This window comes from Mizuhopecten yessoensis, unplaced genomic scaffold (genome assembly GCF_002113885.1).
Source record: "Mizuhopecten yessoensis strain PY_sf001 unplaced genomic scaffold, ASM211388v2 scaffold2087, whole genome shotgun sequence".
In the NCBI taxonomy this organism is placed as follows: Eukaryota; Metazoa; Mollusca; class Bivalvia; order Pectinida; family Pectinidae; genus Mizuhopecten; species Mizuhopecten yessoensis.
In genome coordinates this window covers 26,523-46,307 of record NW_018404371.1, presented here as the reverse complement: position 1 = coordinate 46,307, position 19,785 = coordinate 26,523, and the positions used below count along the sequence as shown (strand labels likewise).

Here is a 19,785-nt window from a genome sequence, read left to right as displayed (position 1 = left end):
CCAACACTACAATACATACGTGTATATAAACGTTATCTGCCCGACGTACCCCAACACTACCATACATACGTGTATAGAAACGTTATCTTCCCGACATACACCAACACTTCCATACATACGTGTATATAAACGTTACTGTATCTGCCCGCCATACACTAACCCTACAATACATACGTGTATATAAACGTTGTCTGACCGACGTACACCAACACTACCATACATACGTGTATAGAAACGTTATCTGCCCGACATACACCAACACTACAATACATACGTGTATATAAACGTTATCTGCCCGACATACATTAACACTACCATACATACGTGTATATAAACGTTGTCTGCCCGACGTACACCAACACTACCATACATAGGTGTATATAAACGTTATCTGTCCGACGTACACCAACACTATCATACATACGTGTATATAAACGTAATCTGCCCGACGTACACCAACACTACCATACATACGTGTATATAAACGTTATCCAGAAGGTTGGAGTTAACTCTTAGTTCCATTAAAAACGAAGCTTTAAACAGGACACAGCCATATATACCCAGAAGACTAGAACGAAAGCATGTCAACCCTTCTCACATTATGCTGTATATGCATCGGTTTAATTATATATACAGCTGTTGTTTGGAAACGTCGATGTTTTTAAAGTGTCAACATTTGCTCAATTCATATACCTTTGAAAAGAAAGAAAAAATCGCCCAAAACATGAATAATAATAATACACGGCAAAAAATATTTAATCTTTAATAAACAAATGCATCGAGCAAAATATGAAATAACATATCATACATTTGACGAGTAAAATTGTATTTTGGACGAGTTTAACAAATTGCAAATTATATGAAAACGAATAATTTTGTTATCACATTTCAAAGAAATCCTTCAAATATTTCAAAAATGTTAACTTTTCCTATGAATATTTTCACGTCTTCATTGACGCAATCCTGAAACCAATAGCTTTACTTACTTGTCTTATGGAAATTCTTGTGACTTCACATTTAAAAGGTCATATAACACTAGTTACATCTGAACAAAAATATAACGTGGACATGTATATAACTTTACATAAGAGTTGCATTTGTATATCATACTGTATAGTTTAACGCTCTATTACAGCGTATGGCAATATAATTATGTGAATACGAATATTAAAATGTTTCACTTCTGTGGATAATAAACAGAGAAATCTCCACCCGAGGGAATGAGTATTTAAGTTTAGCATGAGACTTAGCAGGGTGCTTAAATACAAAAATCTTATCTCAATGGTTAAGATTCCTCAGTCTGCACCACCAAGGGGTGAGTGATTATTTTGTCTCCCACACTTTCCTACAGTTAAAACCAGTTGTAATAGTCAAGACAATTAATGCAGTGCGCCATCATCAGATACATATGGAAGTTATGACAAAACTAATGACGTTACCCTGGTTACAGTGCATAGAATGATGAAGCGATCAGGGTATTTTCAGAATAATAGCGCGTGTGAGTTGTCTTTCCATAGGTAGGTAAAGATAAGTTTATCTTTTCACCTGAAAAAAAATATGGGTAAGTACATGGGATGTGTTAGAGAATGCGTAGTGAAGAGGTTTTATCATCTCAACGAAGATACATCTTTGTTTATCAGAAGGAGATCATTACATGAGAAATCTGCAACTCTCTATACCACATCTGAAGATTTTATGCTAGGAGTAAAGTGACTAAATTGACAATTCAGCAAAACATCTAAGAACATTTACTCCAAATAAACAGAACGTGAATGTGTGAGGTATAGCGCATACCTAAGGGAAGAATTATACGCAAACTCTTTCAGGAATTATACCGGTGTTTTAAATAATGGATATCATATACGCAGACGTTTCCAAATAATTATAGTAGGTTATCATGTTAATGTGACTCTCATTAGTTAATTTTCAAACTGTATAACACACGAGGTTTACCGACATTAGCATAACATCCAACTATGTCGAGTTTGACGATCTCTCTCTCCTATAACGTTCATTTTATAAATTGTGGAAACCATGTGTTTAAATACAAATGCATTATGTCTGTTTCAGATTGGGAAAAATGGCCATGAAAATGACGCGACAATGGAAGATAACATCGAAGCCTTATAACGTGACGTCATAATTAAAAGATTGACCAATAATATGGATGGTATCATCTAGTGGGTGACCATACATGTTTATCGTCTTCCTGGCTTGTTTATCCAATGGGTGTAAGTCAGTGATATTATAATGATTGTTGGAGAAAACATACAAGCTTTAATAGTGTTTAAAATGTATGTGAAACATACTTCATGGCTAGCTTCATCCTCGATATTCAGGGGTTACAATCACTTTCGCTCTCTACAACCCTGGATTATGTCATAGACATATTGAAGGCACGCGGCTAGCTATTTGATTGGTGTCAGGTAAAACAAACCTGACCAATCGCTAGACTGGTACTTGTCCCTTGAAGATTACAAATCAGCGACGCCCGACTTCAAAGCCTGTCATTTGTTACCGTTATGCGATCGCGAGATTCTTTTGATGTACATCAAAGGACCAAACTTGTCGTCTCGTCTCATCCACAAGGTGCTGCACATTGAGCATGGCATATTCCAGGGATGTAGAGAGCGAAGGTGAGCGTAACCCCTGGATATCGAGGATGGGCTAGTTTGAAATAGTTGAAATCCAACTACAGCTTATACAGTATACGATTAACTCTGGAAACGCATTGTTATTTTTTTTAATTTGGTGGTTTTGCTCATTTTTCTGTTCTTGATATATACAAATTATTCTTACACAAATGTACGACGAATGTAACTATCGATGTCGATGACTGATTGATTTCAATCGTAACATAACATTGTGTCGTTGTCTCCATTGTTGTTTGGAACGTATTTAGGTATGCCTCTGCCTCAGTCCTCATAGATGATTACATAATTCAGCTCTGGGTTTAGGAACATGGTGGCAAAGAGGATCCCACACGCGATCATTAATGTGATGCACATAGGAATCATACTACAGACTACAGCGGTGAAAAACCAAGCTGAAAAAAAAAGAATTATAAGAATAAAAATAATAAAATGAGATTAGAAAATCGGTCTTATATACATAGCTAATTCCATTTACCAAACATATATGAAACGCCCCAACTTCACTTTATCATGAATGTATGCATACGGTGACAGTATCCAAAATGGATCACCAAATCATAATGTTCTTCATTGAGAATTCAGCTGATGAATTATATTAGTTTATGGCTATAATAAATTAAGAATATCGATGGGTGTTCTTACCAACGAAATAAATACCCAGGGCTCACGTGAGATATTTATAGAACACTCGGACATCACCAATTAGCGTTTCTGGTTTTGGTAAATGTCAGTACCCAAAACGAATAACAGTACAGCCGGTGCTGCCATTTCGGCGCTCACAGCTAGCATTCAACAATTCTAGCACTGCCCAACCACGTACTCATTTACAGCTGAGTAGACTGGAACAAGCGGAATAAAGTATCTTGCTCAAAGATACAACACAGTGCCGTGCCGTGACTCGAACCCGCAACCATTCGGTCACGAGCCTGGCGTCCTACCACTAGACTACCGTGACTAAGACTTAACTGTAACTACATTTATTGATTTAAAATCATTTTTGCAAACAGCGATCCGATTTCGGTACTGATCCGATTCGAGTCCTGACTCCTTACTACTTTAATTCATGTATGCATATATTACATGATTGTTTTCCATTCGAAAACTGTTCGGTTCTTTTCGTCAAACTGTTATAATTAATGTAATTGGAGACCAATCAGGATGTGTAACTTCAGAAAGCAATATTTCGTTCTAACAAAAATGTTGTAACAGTTTGTTAAAAATACTTCGAACCGAATGGGATCACACAAACAAACAAGAAAAGAATATTTTCTTTGTTGTTTTGAACGTAAATATATATAGTGAAATGCATCTTTTCAACATTTACGATGATATGAAGCACAGTTCCGTTCAAACATATTCTCAACGATGCACTTCCGCAGATCATGAGATATGTTTGAATGGCACAGATATGCATACCTTAATAAAAATTAAAAAGATGCATTTCAATCATTGAATAATTATATATGTTTAATAAAAACAAAAATTGCTACATGAACATGCTATAATGCAGGATAACAATGTCAAAAAGATTCATTTCTATTCTTGAATACATATATACTTAATCTAAAAAAAGACAAAGAAATTAGCGCATGAGACGTTTTATTGCATGGGTTATCTATAATTCAGAAGTTTCATTCATGACCATAATTTGCTTCTATGTAAAGTGCTGCCTACAAAAACATTAATGTCATATACATACGGGCGTTTTTCGTTCGTTAAGCTTTCTTATCAAATGTGTTGGATGTAAAACACTTATTTTGTCTTTCATGCCAAATGGAGTAACACATGCGGTGTCGTATCTTGTAAAGGTCATTTTCTCTTATTCCTGTACTTATATGATTTGTCCAGGACAAGAACGATGTTGGGTAGATTCCGACGCCGCGATACAGAAACTGCGACACAGTTTTGAGGTTTCTGAGTTTATTCTGGTCATCGGAAGTAGAAAAAATACTTGTTCACGCCCAGTGGTGTATGTAAGGTAATTGCACCATTGGTATTTTCAAGTTGGTGCAAAATTCTCAGCAAAGCCACGGATTTCACTTATTGATCCCCGTAGAACTACCAAAGTCTGAAACCTAACATTGTAAACTGACTCGGCCGGCATAACTATAGCTTAGACAAATCATTTATGAAAAGAAAACCATACCTCGGCATATGAAGTGTCCAATAGTCAAATGAATATACTTTATTACAACATATTGAGCGAAACTAAGTATGTGTATTTTGTTTAACAAATCATCAACAGAATTGTTATATGTGTAATATAATCTATTTTCAGACATCTTGCAATACTCTTGATGTATATGAATACACGACGACATTACGGTTAGGAAGTGTATTATCGATGACGACACGGTTAGGGAGTGTGTTATCGACGACATTACGGTTAGGAAGTGTATTATCGACGACATTACGGTTAGGAAGTGTATTATCGACGACGACACGGTTAGGGAGTGTGTTATCGACGACATTACGGTTAGGAAGTGTATAATCGACGACATTACGGTTAGGAAGTGTATTATCGACGACGACACGGTTAGGGAGTGTTTTATCGACGACATTACGGTGAGGAAGTGTATTATCGACGACATTACAGTTAGGAAGTGTATTATCGACGACATTACGGTAAGGAAGTGTATTATCGACGACATCACAGTTAGGAAGTGTATTATCGACGACATTTCGGTTAGGGAGTGTATTTTCGGCGACATTACGGTTAGGGAGTGTATTATCCACGACATTACGGTTAAGAAGTGTATAATCGACGAAATTACGGTTAGGAAGTGTATTATCGACCACATTACGGTTAGGAAGTGTATTATCGACTACATTTCGGTAAAGGAGTGTATTATCGACGACGACACGGTTAGCGAGTGTGTTATCGACGATATTACAGTTAGGGAGTGTATTGTTGACGACATTAACGGTTAAAGAGTGTACTATCGACGACATTACGGTTAGGAAGGGTATTATCGACGACGACACGGTTAGCGAGTGTGTTATCGACGATATTACAGTTAGGGAGTGTATTGTAGACGACATTAACGGATAAAGAGTGTATTATCGACGACATTTCCGGTAAGGGAGTGTGATATCGACGACATTACGGTTAGGAAGTGAATTATCGACGACGACACGGTTAGGGAGTGTTTTACCGACGACATTACGGTGAGGAAGTGTATAATCGACGACATTACGGGTAGGAAGTGTATTAGCGACGACATTACGGTTAGGAAGTGAATTATCGACGACGACACGGTTAGGGAGTGTGTTATCGACGATATTACAGTTAGGGAGTGTATTGTAGACGACATTAACGGTTAAAGAGCGTATTATCGACGACATTACGGTAAGGAAGTGTATTATCGACGACGACACGGTTAGGGAGGGTTTTATCGACGACATTACGGTGAGAAAGTGTATTATCGACGACATTACAGTTATGAAGTGTATTATCGACGACATTACGGGTAGGAAGTGTATTAGCGACGACATTACGGTTAGGAAGTGAATTATCGACGACGACACGGTTAGGGAATGTTTTATCGACGACATTACGGTGAGGAAGTGTACTATCGACGACATTACGGTTAGGAAGTGAATTATCGACGACGACACGGTTAGGGAGGGTTTTATCGACGACATTACGGTGAGGTAGTGTATTATCGACGACATTACAGTTATGAAGTGTATTATCGACGACATTACGGGAAGGAAGTGTATTATCGACGACATTACGGTTAGGGAGTGTATTATCCACGACATTACGGTTAGGAAGTGTATGGTTAGTAAGTGTATTTTCGGAGACATTACGGTTAGGGAGTGTATTATCCACGACATTACGGTTAAGAAGTGTATTATCGACGACATTACGGTTAAGAAGGGTATAATCGACGACATTACGGTTAGGAAGGGTATTATCGACGACGACACGGTTAGGGAGTGTATTATCGACGACCTTACGGTTAGGAAGTGTATTATCGACCACACTACCGCTAGGAAGTGTATTATCGACGACGACACGGTTAGCGAGTGTGTTATCGACGATATTACAGTTAGGGAGTGTATTTTAGATGACATTAACGGTTAAAGAGTGTAATATCGACGACATTACGGTTAGGAAGTGAATTATCGACGACGACACGGTTAGGGAGTGTGTTATCGACGATATTACAGTTAGGGAGTGTATTGTAGACGACATTAACGGTTAACGAGTGTATTATCGACGACATTACGGTGAGGAAGTGGATTTTCGACGACATTACGGTTAGGAAGTGGATTATCGACGACGACACGGTTAGGGAGTGTTTTACCGACGACATTACGGTGAGGAAGTGTATAATCGACGACATTACGGTTACGAAGTGTATTATCGACGACATTACGGTTAGAAAGTGTATTTTCGGCGACATTACGGTTAGGGAGTGTATTATCAACGACATTACGGTTTGGAAGTGTATTATTGACGACATTACGGTTAGGAAGTGTATTATCGACGACATTACGGTTTGGAAGTGTATTATTGACAACATTACGGTTGGGAAGTGTATAATCGACGACATTACGGTTAGGAAGTGTATTATCGACGACATTTCGGTTAGGAAGTGTATTATCGACGACATTACGGTTAGGAAGTGTATTATTGACGACATTACGGTTAGGAAGTGTATAATCGACGACATTACGGTTAGGAAGTGTATTATCGACGACATTACGGTTAGGAAGTGTATTATCGACGACATTACGGTTAGGAAGTGTATTATCGACGACATTACGGTTAGGAAGTGTATTATCGACGACATTACGGTTAGGAAGTGTATTATCGACGACATTACGGTTAGGAAGTGTATTATCGACGACATTACGGTTAGGAAGTGTATTATCGACGACATTACGGTTAGGAAGTGTATTATCGACGACATTACGGTTAGGAAGTGTATTATCGACGACATTACGGTTAGGAAGTGTATTATCGACGACATTACGGTTAGGAAGTGTATTATCGACGACATTACGGTTAGGAAGTGTATTATCGACGACATTACGGTTAGGAAGTGTATTATCGACGACATTACGGTTAGGAAGTGTATTATCGACGACATTACGGTTAGGAAGTGTATTATCGACGACATTACGGTTAGGAAGTGTATTATCGACGACATTACGGTTAGGAAGTGTATTATCGACGACATTACGGTTAGGAAGTGTATTATCGACGACATTACGGTTAGGAAGTGTATTATCGACGACATTACGGTTAGGAAGTGTATTATCGACGACATTACGGTTAGGAAGTGTATTATCGACGACATTACGGTTAGGAAGTGTATTATCGACGACATTACGGTTAGGAAGTGTATTATCGACGACATTACGGTTAGGAAGTGTATTATCGACGACATTACGGTTAGGAAGTGTATTATCGACGACATTACGGTTAGGAAGTGTATTATCGACGACATTACGGTTAGGAAGTGTATTATCGACGACATTACGGTTAGGAAGTGTATTATCGACGACATTACGGTTAGGAAGTGTATTATCGACGACATTACGGTTAGGAAGTGTATTATCGACGACATTACGGTTAGGAAGTGTATTATCGACGACATTACGGTTAGGAAGTGTATTATCGACGACATTACGGTTAGGAAGTGTATTATCGACGACATTACGGTTAGGAAGTGTATTATCGACGACATTACGGTTAGGAAGTGTATTATCGACGACATTACGGTTAGGAAGTGTATTATCGACGACATTACGGTTAGGAAGTGTATTATCGACGACATTACGGTTAGGAAGTGTATTATCGACGACATTACGGTTAGGAAGTGTATTATCGACGACATTACGGTTAGGAAGTGTATTATCGACGACATTACGGTTAGGAAGTGTATTATCGACGACATTACGGTTAGGAAGTGTATTATCGACGACATTACGGTTAGGAAGTGTATTATCGACGACATTACGGTTAGGAAGTGTATTATCGACGACATTACGGTTAGGAAGTGTATTATCGACGACATTACGGTTAGGAAGTGTATTATCGACGACATTACGGTTAGGAAGTGTATTATCGACGACATTACGGTTAGGAAGTGTATTATCGACGACATTACGGTTAGGAAGTGTATTATCGACGACATTACGGTTAGGAAGTGTATTATCGACGACATTACGGTTAGGAAGTGTATTATCGACGACATTACGGGTAGGAAGTGTATTTTCGACGACATTACGGGTAGGAAGTGTATTTTCGGCGACATTACGGTTAGGGAGTGTATTATCGATGACATTACGGTTAGGAAGTGCATAATCGACGACATTACGGTTAGGAAGTGTATTATCGACGACATTACGGCTAGGAAGTGTATAATCGACGAAATTACGGTTAGGAAGTGGATTATCGACGACATTACGGTTAGTAAGTGTATTATCGACGACATTTCGGTAAGGAAGTGTATTATACACTTCCTAACCGTACTGTCGTCAATAATACACTTCCCAACCGTAATGTCGTCGATTATTCACTTCTTAACCGTAATGTCGCCGAAAATCCACTTCCTACCCGTAATGTCGGCGATAATACACTTCCTAACCGTAATGCCGTCGATAATACACTTCCTAACTGTATTATCGACGACATTACGGGTAGGAAGGGTATTTTCGGCGACATTACGGGTAGGGAGGGTATTATTGACGACATTACGGGTAGGAAGTGTATTATTGACGACGTTACGGTTAGGAAGTGTATAATTGACGACATTACGGTTAGGAGGTGTATTATTGACGACATTACGTTGAGGAAGTGTATAATCGACGACATTGCGGTTAGGAAGTGTATTATCGTCGACATTACGGTTAGGAAGTGAATTTTCGGCGACATTACGGTTAAGAAGTGTATAATCGACGACATGACGGTTAGGAAGTGTATTATCGCCGACATTACGGGTAGGAAGTGGATTTTCGGCGACATTACGGTTAGGGGGTGTATTATCGACGACATTACGGTTAGGAAGGGTATTATTGACGACATTACGGCTAGGAAGTGTATAATCGACGAAATTACGGTTAGGAAGTGGATTATCGACGACATTACGGTTAAGAAGTGTATTAGCGACGACATTACGGTTAGGAAGTGTATTATCGACGACATTTCGGTAAGGAAGTGTATTATCGCGGCTCATTTTTACGCTTGTATTATTCTGCGGGTGACATTTTCGCGATAACAATTATAACACGCAGAATTACCAAACGGTCATCCCAGCGGAATGTCATGCCTTACAGTATTAGTCTTATATTCTTATGATATATATACCTGGCGGAATATAGGCCTCCTTAGTGATGACGTCGACGATGTCAATATCGATAAAGCTCATGGAAGACCCGGTGTCGTCAGAACAGCAGACGCGTAGTTTGTAGAAATCGCTGATCTCTTTGTAATTAAACACTAGATGTGGGGTCGTGAATATGTTGAAGGCTACAACAGACGCAACACGTTCATGATCACCAATAGAGTTTTATTATACGCTCTCGCTCGCATATACGCTAATGGCTAAAACATACATGTATGTGACACTGTTACTCATGAAGTTCATCATCTAGTTTGCATATATATTAAATTGTGTCATTAAATCTAAATAAGACTTCGGTCGTATATAACATATTTATCACTCTTGATGGCCCGAATATAAACGTGCAGAGGTTTGGGAGGACACCAGAATTCCCGAAGAAAAACTGATGCTGTCGGGCAGGTGACCATATATCTTTTGACGTACGATCTGGGAATCAAACCGTTCACGCCTTTGTGAAAGGTAGGTATTATCTTACTGCACCAACCGGCCACTGTGTATTGAAGCCTGCAAAGTGACGCTCATAGACTTCCTCTCCCTGGCTTCATTGATATGTGTGTCAATACATTTATGTAAAAATGTTTTTTTTGGCCGTATAGACTATGATGGTGTGAATGAAAGTCACATTTTCACCAATATGTTAAAAACTAGGCTCCGATTTTATACATGCTAAAATTTGTAAAATAATATTACGCTGTTAATAATAATGCTGAACACTGGGGTACTCTGTTTTCCCCGATAAATTGTTCGCGTTCGCAAATTTAACTATTTCGCAAATATTGTTTCGAAGAGTACTTACTATTGACATTGAAATAACTTCCTCCTAATCGTGAATGCGTGATTAAAACCTGCATGCTCAAGTACACATCACATTCAAGTGACTTGCAGTTTTGTTTTTAAGGATTTATATTGAAGTATCGTTGCCCCAGATATTATAAAAGATCTAGAATAGTTTTCATGCATGTATATGCTTACAGGTTATAATTAGACGATTTCGAATACATACAATTATTTCATCTTGAATATTTCGTACAGCTGTTTTACAACCTATGAAAGGGATATAACAAATCGATAGAGCGTCTGCCTTTTGAACTTGAGATCAACAGTCAGTTAGACGGAACAAAATATAAATAAATGATGTATGTTTCAGGTACATGTAACATGACTGAAACAATAGGGTAGGTCGGTCGGAATATTGTTTTCCTTTTTTTTTAAAAATTATTTTGTTGAAGACGGGAGTGGCAATTTTAAGGAATAACCAAAATCACGAAAAATATTTTAGGTCTTTTAACTTATGATATTGGATTTAAGTTTGGTTTTGATACCTGCCAATGAAGTAGAGAGGGTTTATATAGTTGCCTTGTTTGTTCATCAAGTTCGGCAAACACGTCTTGATAATGGCCGACTGGCGATTATTTGTATGCTATTTTTCTCATTCACATGCATACATTTTGCAAATGTGATACACACACCTATCGAATTTGATCTTAATCTTGGCAAACCTTGATACACCAGTATCGATGTCAGACAGGCACTGTGACTTTCGGCTCATTTAAATGGCTCATTCAAATGGGCTGTTAAGTGCGTGCGAGTGAGATAAACTTGTTAGACTCGGAGCATCCACGATATCCAGGGGTTACGCTCACCTTCGCTCTCAACACCCCCGGAATATGTCATTGCAAAATTGAAGGCACGAAGATAGCTGTTTGATTGGTCTCAGGTAAAAAAACCTGACCAATCGCTAGGCTGATACCTGTCCTTTGAAGATTACAAAGGAGAGACGTCCGACTTCAAAGCCTGTCAATTGTTACCGTTACGTTACCGCGAGATTTTTTTGATGTACATCGAACTAGTCTTCTTGTCTTATTAACAAGATGGTGCACACCGAACCTTCAATTTTACTATAACGTATTCCAGGGGTGTAGAGAGCGAAGTTCAATATCAGATACATGTAGGCCTCCTCCGTTTCATTTTCAATATTATCATTTTAGTATTCAAAATAGGACGAAGCATTTATATAATTCTACCTAAATTAATCAATTGATATTCATTGCAGATCAAGTCAATCAAGGGAATCAGTATAATGCAATTATCGAACACCTGTATTCAGAAAGACAGCCTTCAGGAGGTCCATATATGTATCTTATTGCAACTGGTTTCTTAATACAGGATAGGATTGGGGGAAAAGGAGAATAAAAACATATTGCGATTTTTGTTTAAAGGTGGTCGCTTCATAAATATGGTCTCGTTATACAGGTGCTATATTGAGCAAGGCTAGACAGTTTCATCTATTTGATATGCTTTAGCTCATAAACCACCGTTTCAAACAGCCAGTTCTTGGCTCGTATGTAAATACATGTCATACATAGACCTACAGTTGTTGGTAAACTTCAAGTCAAAGTTTGCTGTTGCCGGAGACACCTGTGCTAAGGTACAGCAGATTGAGTCGTTGTCGGACGGGTCCATGACATCAATTTGCCAAAGTAACTTTTCCCCGACCATATCCTCCATCAACTCCATGCTAGTGGGCAAGTTCAGATACACCGGAGGCTGTTAGAATTTAAAACTTGTCTTTAGAAAGATCACAATATCACCACCACTTATTCATGTAACTAGATACTCATCACATTTACAACTTAGCAGACAAATAAAGGCGTAATGCTAAGGGTACCAACACGTTAAACTATGTAAAAAAATATTTATATGACACCATTATGACGTCACATTTTTTTTTTTTTTTTTTTGTTTGTTACATCGGAACCCTAGCAAAAGACTTTCTCACCTGCATTTTTACTACTAGCGCATCTCCCCCTAGTTAAGAACTTAGGCTAGAATCAGACATCCAAGTGATACAATTTATAAGGGTTATTTTTTTCTCATAAATACAAGTAATTAAATATCTTTATAATATTATAGAGACGGGGGACAGTCCACTCTTTCAAAAGTACAAAGATATCAATCTCAGATGTTCCGGAATGTCACAAGTACGGTTCACCCTTTCTACTCCATGGACAACACCCACAATAAAATGTTGTTCGAATCTAAAAATAATGGCACGTCCTCGACGGGAGAGCAGATGTATTGGCAACAAAACAACAAACAACACTACACAGAAATAGTTATTTCACACAAAAGACATGGTTAATATATTTCCCAAATGAAACTATGATGGCGACTATAAAACTTGTCAAAAGTTTTCATCAATCTGGAAACCCTGTGTTATACGTTTGTCCATCAGCAGTTGACTCCTATCACGGAAATCATGATATTCGGAGCACGCTCTTGAATTCCAATTCCAATTCAACTGCGACATGTAAACAACACAGGTTGGAAGAAGGATTTTACTACCAAGAAAGGGAATGTGCAAGACTGGCAAATCAAAACCGTCACGTCTATTGTGAGTAGTAAGCTGTTCCTTATGCATATATTGTATTTTCAAATAGAAAAAAAGCGGTTACGAAGGAAGCGAAATTCCTTTCAGGTTTAGGAGGATGTACCGTAATTTCTTGTGTTTTGCGGAAAAAAATCAAGTCTTGGAAATAAATTCTACAAATTCTCGCCCGGGAGATTGCCCGCGGGTTATCTGCCGCAGAACAAAACTATTTGACTCAATGAATACAGGATACCATTCCGGTATAAGATACATGGAGTTCCCACCTGTATTTGGATGTACTTTTAGTATGAATTTGATGATAAGTTATTCTCATATAAACAGTCATAGCGACTCCTAGTACATCGCATACACCATATAATACAGTGCCGATCATGTGAATCGGCTTTCATGCATACGTTCGACCAGAACATTTGAGGGGTCCTATATTCTGATATCGCATAGCTAAAAAAACAAAGGAGATTTTTGCAAACGTTTTATCACATTTCCTGCTACGTCAAAAAGCATTTTGAAAGATGTGAAAAGTATAGCCCACAGACAATGCGTATTTTTTTATTGAACGTTATGGCATGGCATTTTTTGAAAATCCTGACACAGAAATGAATAGATTATATGTAGTAATATATTGGGATAAATATACTACCCTTTCCAATCACGTGTAGTTATAAATCAGCTTTTGTAAATATATTTATAGTGGTAAGATATTGATAAACTTTGCACTTGATACTGATCGTTCCAATTATGTAATGGTGGTTAAATTCATGGATACAGACTTTACACATTTTTTGAAGTAACATATCAATATCTTAATATTCACAGAACCAGTCATCTGTAAATATGTAATAATAATAAACATTATTTATTTAATTTTACAACAATTATGAAACAAGCTATTTTAATTTCTATCAATCATTCTTGTTGGCCCGGATGTTAGCGTGCGGGGATCTCGATATGGGAAGAAACCGGAGTATCAAAAGATACGTGGTCGGACAGGTGACCCCATACCTTTTCACGTCCGGCCAGGGAATCGAACCCCGGCCGCCTTGGTGAATGTCGAGTGCGTTAATCACTACATCACCAGATCAGTCATGTCTAGTAATGACTCGACTTACCGCATTATATGTAGTAATAGAATAGGTTGTAGATACTGTTAAGCCACAGGTATCCGTCGATGTCAAGACGATGGAGTAAATGTTGTATTCTTTTGGAAGCTTCTTCTTCACTTGAAGGAAGAGACGTTCTATAACAAACAGATAAAGATGGCTGTTTAAAATAGGATCTCTCTCATATAGACATACATGTACCTTTGAAATATCATAGGTGTTTGTCTAAACCTTAAACTTATATCTATATAACATGACGTGTAGTTTCAAACGATTAAAAAAAAATAAGGCCATTGATACATTAAACTGTGCGTGACAATTTTGGCCGTAACTGTTGTAAAGCATTGTGGTGATTATGCATTGTACTGAAATTAAGGGGCGTATCATGGCATGTTGACCGACTCTCCCGTAAAGGGATGGATCATGTTCCTATTTTACATGTGGTAGAGGTGACCGGTTACTAGCATGCTTCATTTATATGTCGATAAAAGGACGTGATGGTTGTGTTTGTAGTTTTGGACAGAGCTCTTTAACAAAGTACCATAAATGCGTGGATAATAATACATTTTCTACCAAAATACAAAGTCGGATTTAGATACGAGGTTGACATGTTACAGTTCCTACGGTTGTGTACATCACACTTGGCGACGGGCTCACTTTTCGAATGTGCTACTGAACCAGACGTCACAACATTTAATCTAAGTTAGATTTCTTATGCATGGAATCTCTCATAACGATTTAAAAACATTATCATACATTTACACGGTATTTCTTTCGACATTTGAGATGAAGTCAACATCTGAAGTTCGATGTCCTATCGAAACTTAATCATGAGTTAACCCGAGCTTCCATCTTTACAATATTATAGGTTCAAAATCATTTTACACATGCAACCAGGTACATGAAAAATTCTGCTTATCATCTTGTTAAATACATTTTTTAATTCTATTTGACTGTGCTGTTTGTCTCCATCTCGTGCCGAAAAACTGTATCATTATGCATTCTACACGTAGCTTGTGTGTTTTTCGCATGTTTTTGTTTATTGTGGTGAGGGTTGACTTTGAGGTTGCACTTACGTGGGTCATAGGTGGAATTCAATTCAAAGAAACCCTCCGCATGGACCATTGTGTGAGTAAGAGGGTCGCCAACCTCGTCGGTGAATATTGCATAGTCGATGGCCCAGGTACCAGGCGGCTCGTGGTCCTTCACAAGAGTGCTGAAATCCGTCTGGTTCACGTAGGGTGCGGTATCTAATTAAATAGATGCACACTAATGTTAACTAACTTAAAATGTACTAACACATGTATAATAATACTTTACTATTCTATTCCTTTCTAAAACAGGTAGGATGTACCGTACTGATTTACCCCATATTTAAAAATGTATGAAAATATTACACTGAGGAAGCATTATCTACAGTAAAATTTAAACAAGTAGAGTGTGGCGTAGTATCTATAAGACAACGTTAGAGGTAGGGCGTGGTATCTATGTGACAATATTAACAATAGGGCGTGGTATCTAAATGACAATATTAACAATAGGGCGTGGTACAATATCTATATGACAATATTAACAATAGGGCGTGGTATCTATGTGACAATATTAACAATAGGGCGTGGTATCTAAATGACAATATTAACAATAGGCGTGGTATCTAAATGACAATATTAACAATAGGGCGTGGTACAGTATCTATATGACAATATTAACAGTAGGGCGTGGTATCTATATGACAATATTAGTGGTAGGGCGTGGTATATATATGGCAATATTAACAATAGGGCGTGGTATCTATATGACAATATTAACAGTAGGGCGTGGTACATTGTATCTATATGACAATATTAACAATAGGGCGTGGTATCTATATGACAATGTAAACAGTAGGGCGTGGTACATTGTATCTATATGACAATATTAGCGGTAGGGCGTGGTATCTATATGACAATTATTAACAATAGGGCGTGGTATCTATATGACAATTATTAACAATAGGGCGTGGTATCTATACGACAATTATTAACAATAGGGCGTGGTATCTATATGACAATATTAAAAGTAGGGCGTGGTACATTGTATCTATATGACAATATTAACAATAGGGCGTTGTATCTATATGACAATATATCTATGAGACAGTATTAATAATAGGGCGTGGTATCTATATGACAATATATCTATGAGACAGTATTAATAATAGAGCGTGGTATCTATATGACAATATATCTATGAGACAGTTTTAACGATAGGGCGTGGTACCTATATGACAATATATCTATGAGACAGTATTAATAATAGGGCGTGGTATCTATATGACAATATATCTATGAGACAGTATTAACAATAGGGCGTGGTATCTATATGACAATATTAACAACAGGGCGTGGTATCTATGAGACAATATTAACAATAGGGCTAGGTATCTATATGACAATTATTAACAACAGGGCGTGGTATCTATATGACAATATATCTATGAGACAGTTTTAACGATAGGGCGTGGTTCCTATATGACAATATATCTATGAGACAGTATTAACAATAGGACGTGGTATCTATATGTCAATTATTAACAATAGGGCGTGGTATCTATATGACAATATTAACAATAGGGCTTGATAGTACAGTAGTTAATCAGAAAAAGGTAGAAAACTTGACTATTGTCAATGGACTGGGTTTAAATCTTAAATTTTTTAAATCTAGTTAGGGGCAAGGTGAACAAGCAACACCATAAAGTTACTTGAGCTGGAGTACAATTTTATAGTAGTTTATCGGACCGCTATAAAAAAGAAGAGAACTTACGGAAACGGTTTCAAAATTTGATTCTTTTCAATATAACTGCACCTGGAAGCTTAGCCAGAACTTACTTGGACTTGTGTAAAACTTAATAGCGTATGCACGGTCAGGAAAAGTCGTAACACTTCCGTGGGTGTCCCAGGCAAAGCTACTGGCTGCTGTAGGCTCCGAAGTTAGCGGGGCCTTCTTAGTGGCATTGGGGCAGTTCTCCTCCCCTGTACACAGAATGTATGGTATCATATTGTCTTCCGGAGTATACCTAGATAAAACAATAATTATGTATTTAAGAAACGATAATACGTGTTTTATCATTATTTAAGCATCTTTAGGCATAACATACTTAACGTTCTTTCTTATATTCACAATTTAGAAATTCTATACACTTGAACCAGTTGAGGCGATTCATGAATGCTGCATCAAGTATAACACGGACAACATCTCGTTTCGTCGGTTTTTTTGTCTTCGTTTCTCATCAATTAAAACGAACAACACATTGTCACCGATAACACTATGAAATATTTTTGCATTACTTCGTATAAGACGAAATAAAAGGTACTGAAGTATAGTTTGATGTTGTCAACTCATCATACTTGCAGGCGCAATTAGCATTTTTCTTATTTTTTACGTAGAAGGCAGTCTACTTAAATATGTTTAAGCGATGGAAGAGTTTAACTCACTTTGTTGTCATATTTATCTTATGACCTTAGCAAAATGCCATTATTATCATATTGCCTCGGTGTGATATGATAATATTCATATGTTGTGTGTGTTACATAACGATCATATAACTTCAATGTATATCAATGATCAATTATGGACTTTTGTCGAGGTAAATAATTGGTTATATGAACCTGAGAAAGCGGTATTAACCGAGACGAAATGGAGGTCGATATCACTTTTTTCAGCTCCATATAACCACACATACACCCAAATAAAGTGCTTAACTATTATATTCGGTACATAAATATGATAATTTTATCATTGAAACATTCTGGTCGTAAGCAAACAGGCAAGAGAAAAAAGTACTGCATTTTGTAGAAAGCAATATGATGTTAAAATTGAATTGACGTCATGAAGAAAATATTAACATGGTGCTTCTAAAAATAGTAACACTAAATCAGTATAACAAATCGTCGATCTCCACGTGATTAGGATTCAACAAATAAAGGTGCAGGAAAAAAAATTAATGGTGTCATCTATTATTTTCAATCGTGGAATTACGATACGTAGCATTTAAAAGATCCTTTAGAACCACGAAAACTGGATTAACACTTAACAGCTAACCGCTGGATTAACAGAATTTTAGTGATCGGTATATAGATATTCATCACTTACCAGCCAATCATATCCCCCGTTTTGGCGATCATCCGGTTTCCAAGTGAAAATGTATAGTTGATTGTGGTATTTGCTTCCGTGGCTGGGGATTAAACCACATGTTTGAGATTATATATGTATACTACTATGGAACATATCCAAATTGGTTTGTTTACATTTTAATATTTCAGCAAACTACTGTTTTACACGCAGGTAGACTGTCAATTACGTACTTTTATAGGTAATTGTTTGCTCGAGACAGCGAATGGGATGAAGACCATTGGTATATGTCATTTTAAGATTACATATATAAGACAACATGTGATTGGGTGCTATCTATGTCGTATCTTGTGACTTTTCATAAATAAATGATTAGATAATAATGCGTGAAATACAATATGGTATAACACTAAATGACACAATTAGTCGCTGCACACATTTTAAGACAAGAGGTCCATCGGGCTTGTATTGCTTACCTAATTTTAATGATATCAGAACTCAACAAGAAGTCGAAATGTGTCCGCTTACTTGAGATAATCTTATCAAAATAAAAAAATATATAAAAAAAACTAATTTTGCAATTTATTTAAGATGAAGTCGAAAATGTAATCTTGATTCCAAATATATCCAAACATGTTCATCATTTATCTAAACTGGTCGAGAGTCCGATTGATTTGCTCCGTTTCCCCGTTTTGTTTAGCTTAGACAAGTATTTAATCCATGCCTACTGATACACTGAAGATTAACCTCCTGCATACATTGTTTAGGCCTAAACAAAACCCAGATCATGTTACACTAACGTCAACATGTATTACACATTACATTCTTATGCCCAAGGAAGCATTCACCCCTGCAGGTTGGGGATCGGAAAAAGAATACACCTGCTGTTACCCACTGCATGTATCGTAGGAGGCGGCTAATATCAGAATCCCCTGCAAAAATGGGGAATTTGCTTCGGTGTCCTCTATTTGGGGACACAAAAGCGACCATAAATAAATCTGATGCACCCATTGCAATAGTTGGGATCTTTATCTTTCTATCTACGTCTAACTACCGTTTATTTCCTATTGCCTTGCTTGGCAACACCTTACTTTTGGCTTGAATGTTAAGCGTTCGCCTAGGTGAGGAAGGCAATGGTTCTGTCCCCAGGCCGGGACATACCAAAGTCC

At 37.4% G+C, this 19,785-nt stretch overlaps 1 protein-coding gene across 1 annotated transcript in view; it reads right to left on the bottom strand.

Annotated features, from left to right (window-relative positions):
* Positions 1 to 2,624: 2,624 nt before the first annotated feature.
* LOC110445120 overlaps positions 2,625 to 19,785 on the bottom strand; it is a 32,988-nt gene continuing 15,827 nt past the window's right edge. The window contains exons 12-18 of the mRNA XM_021489533.1: positions 18,638 to 18,719; positions 17,374 to 17,561; positions 15,583 to 15,756; positions 14,516 to 14,643; positions 12,388 to 12,562; positions 9,979 to 10,140; positions 2,625 to 3,046 (exon numbers count right to left, since the gene is read on the bottom strand). Coding sequence (XP_021345208.1) covers positions 2,916 to 3,046; positions 9,979 to 10,140; positions 12,388 to 12,562; positions 14,516 to 14,643; positions 15,583 to 15,756; positions 17,374 to 17,561; positions 18,638 to 18,719 — 1,040 coding nt within the window. The 3' untranslated portion in view covers positions 2,625 to 2,915. The remainder of the gene's footprint in view (positions 3,047 to 9,978; positions 10,141 to 12,387; positions 12,563 to 14,515; positions 14,644 to 15,582; positions 15,757 to 17,373; positions 17,562 to 18,637; positions 18,720 to 19,785) is intronic.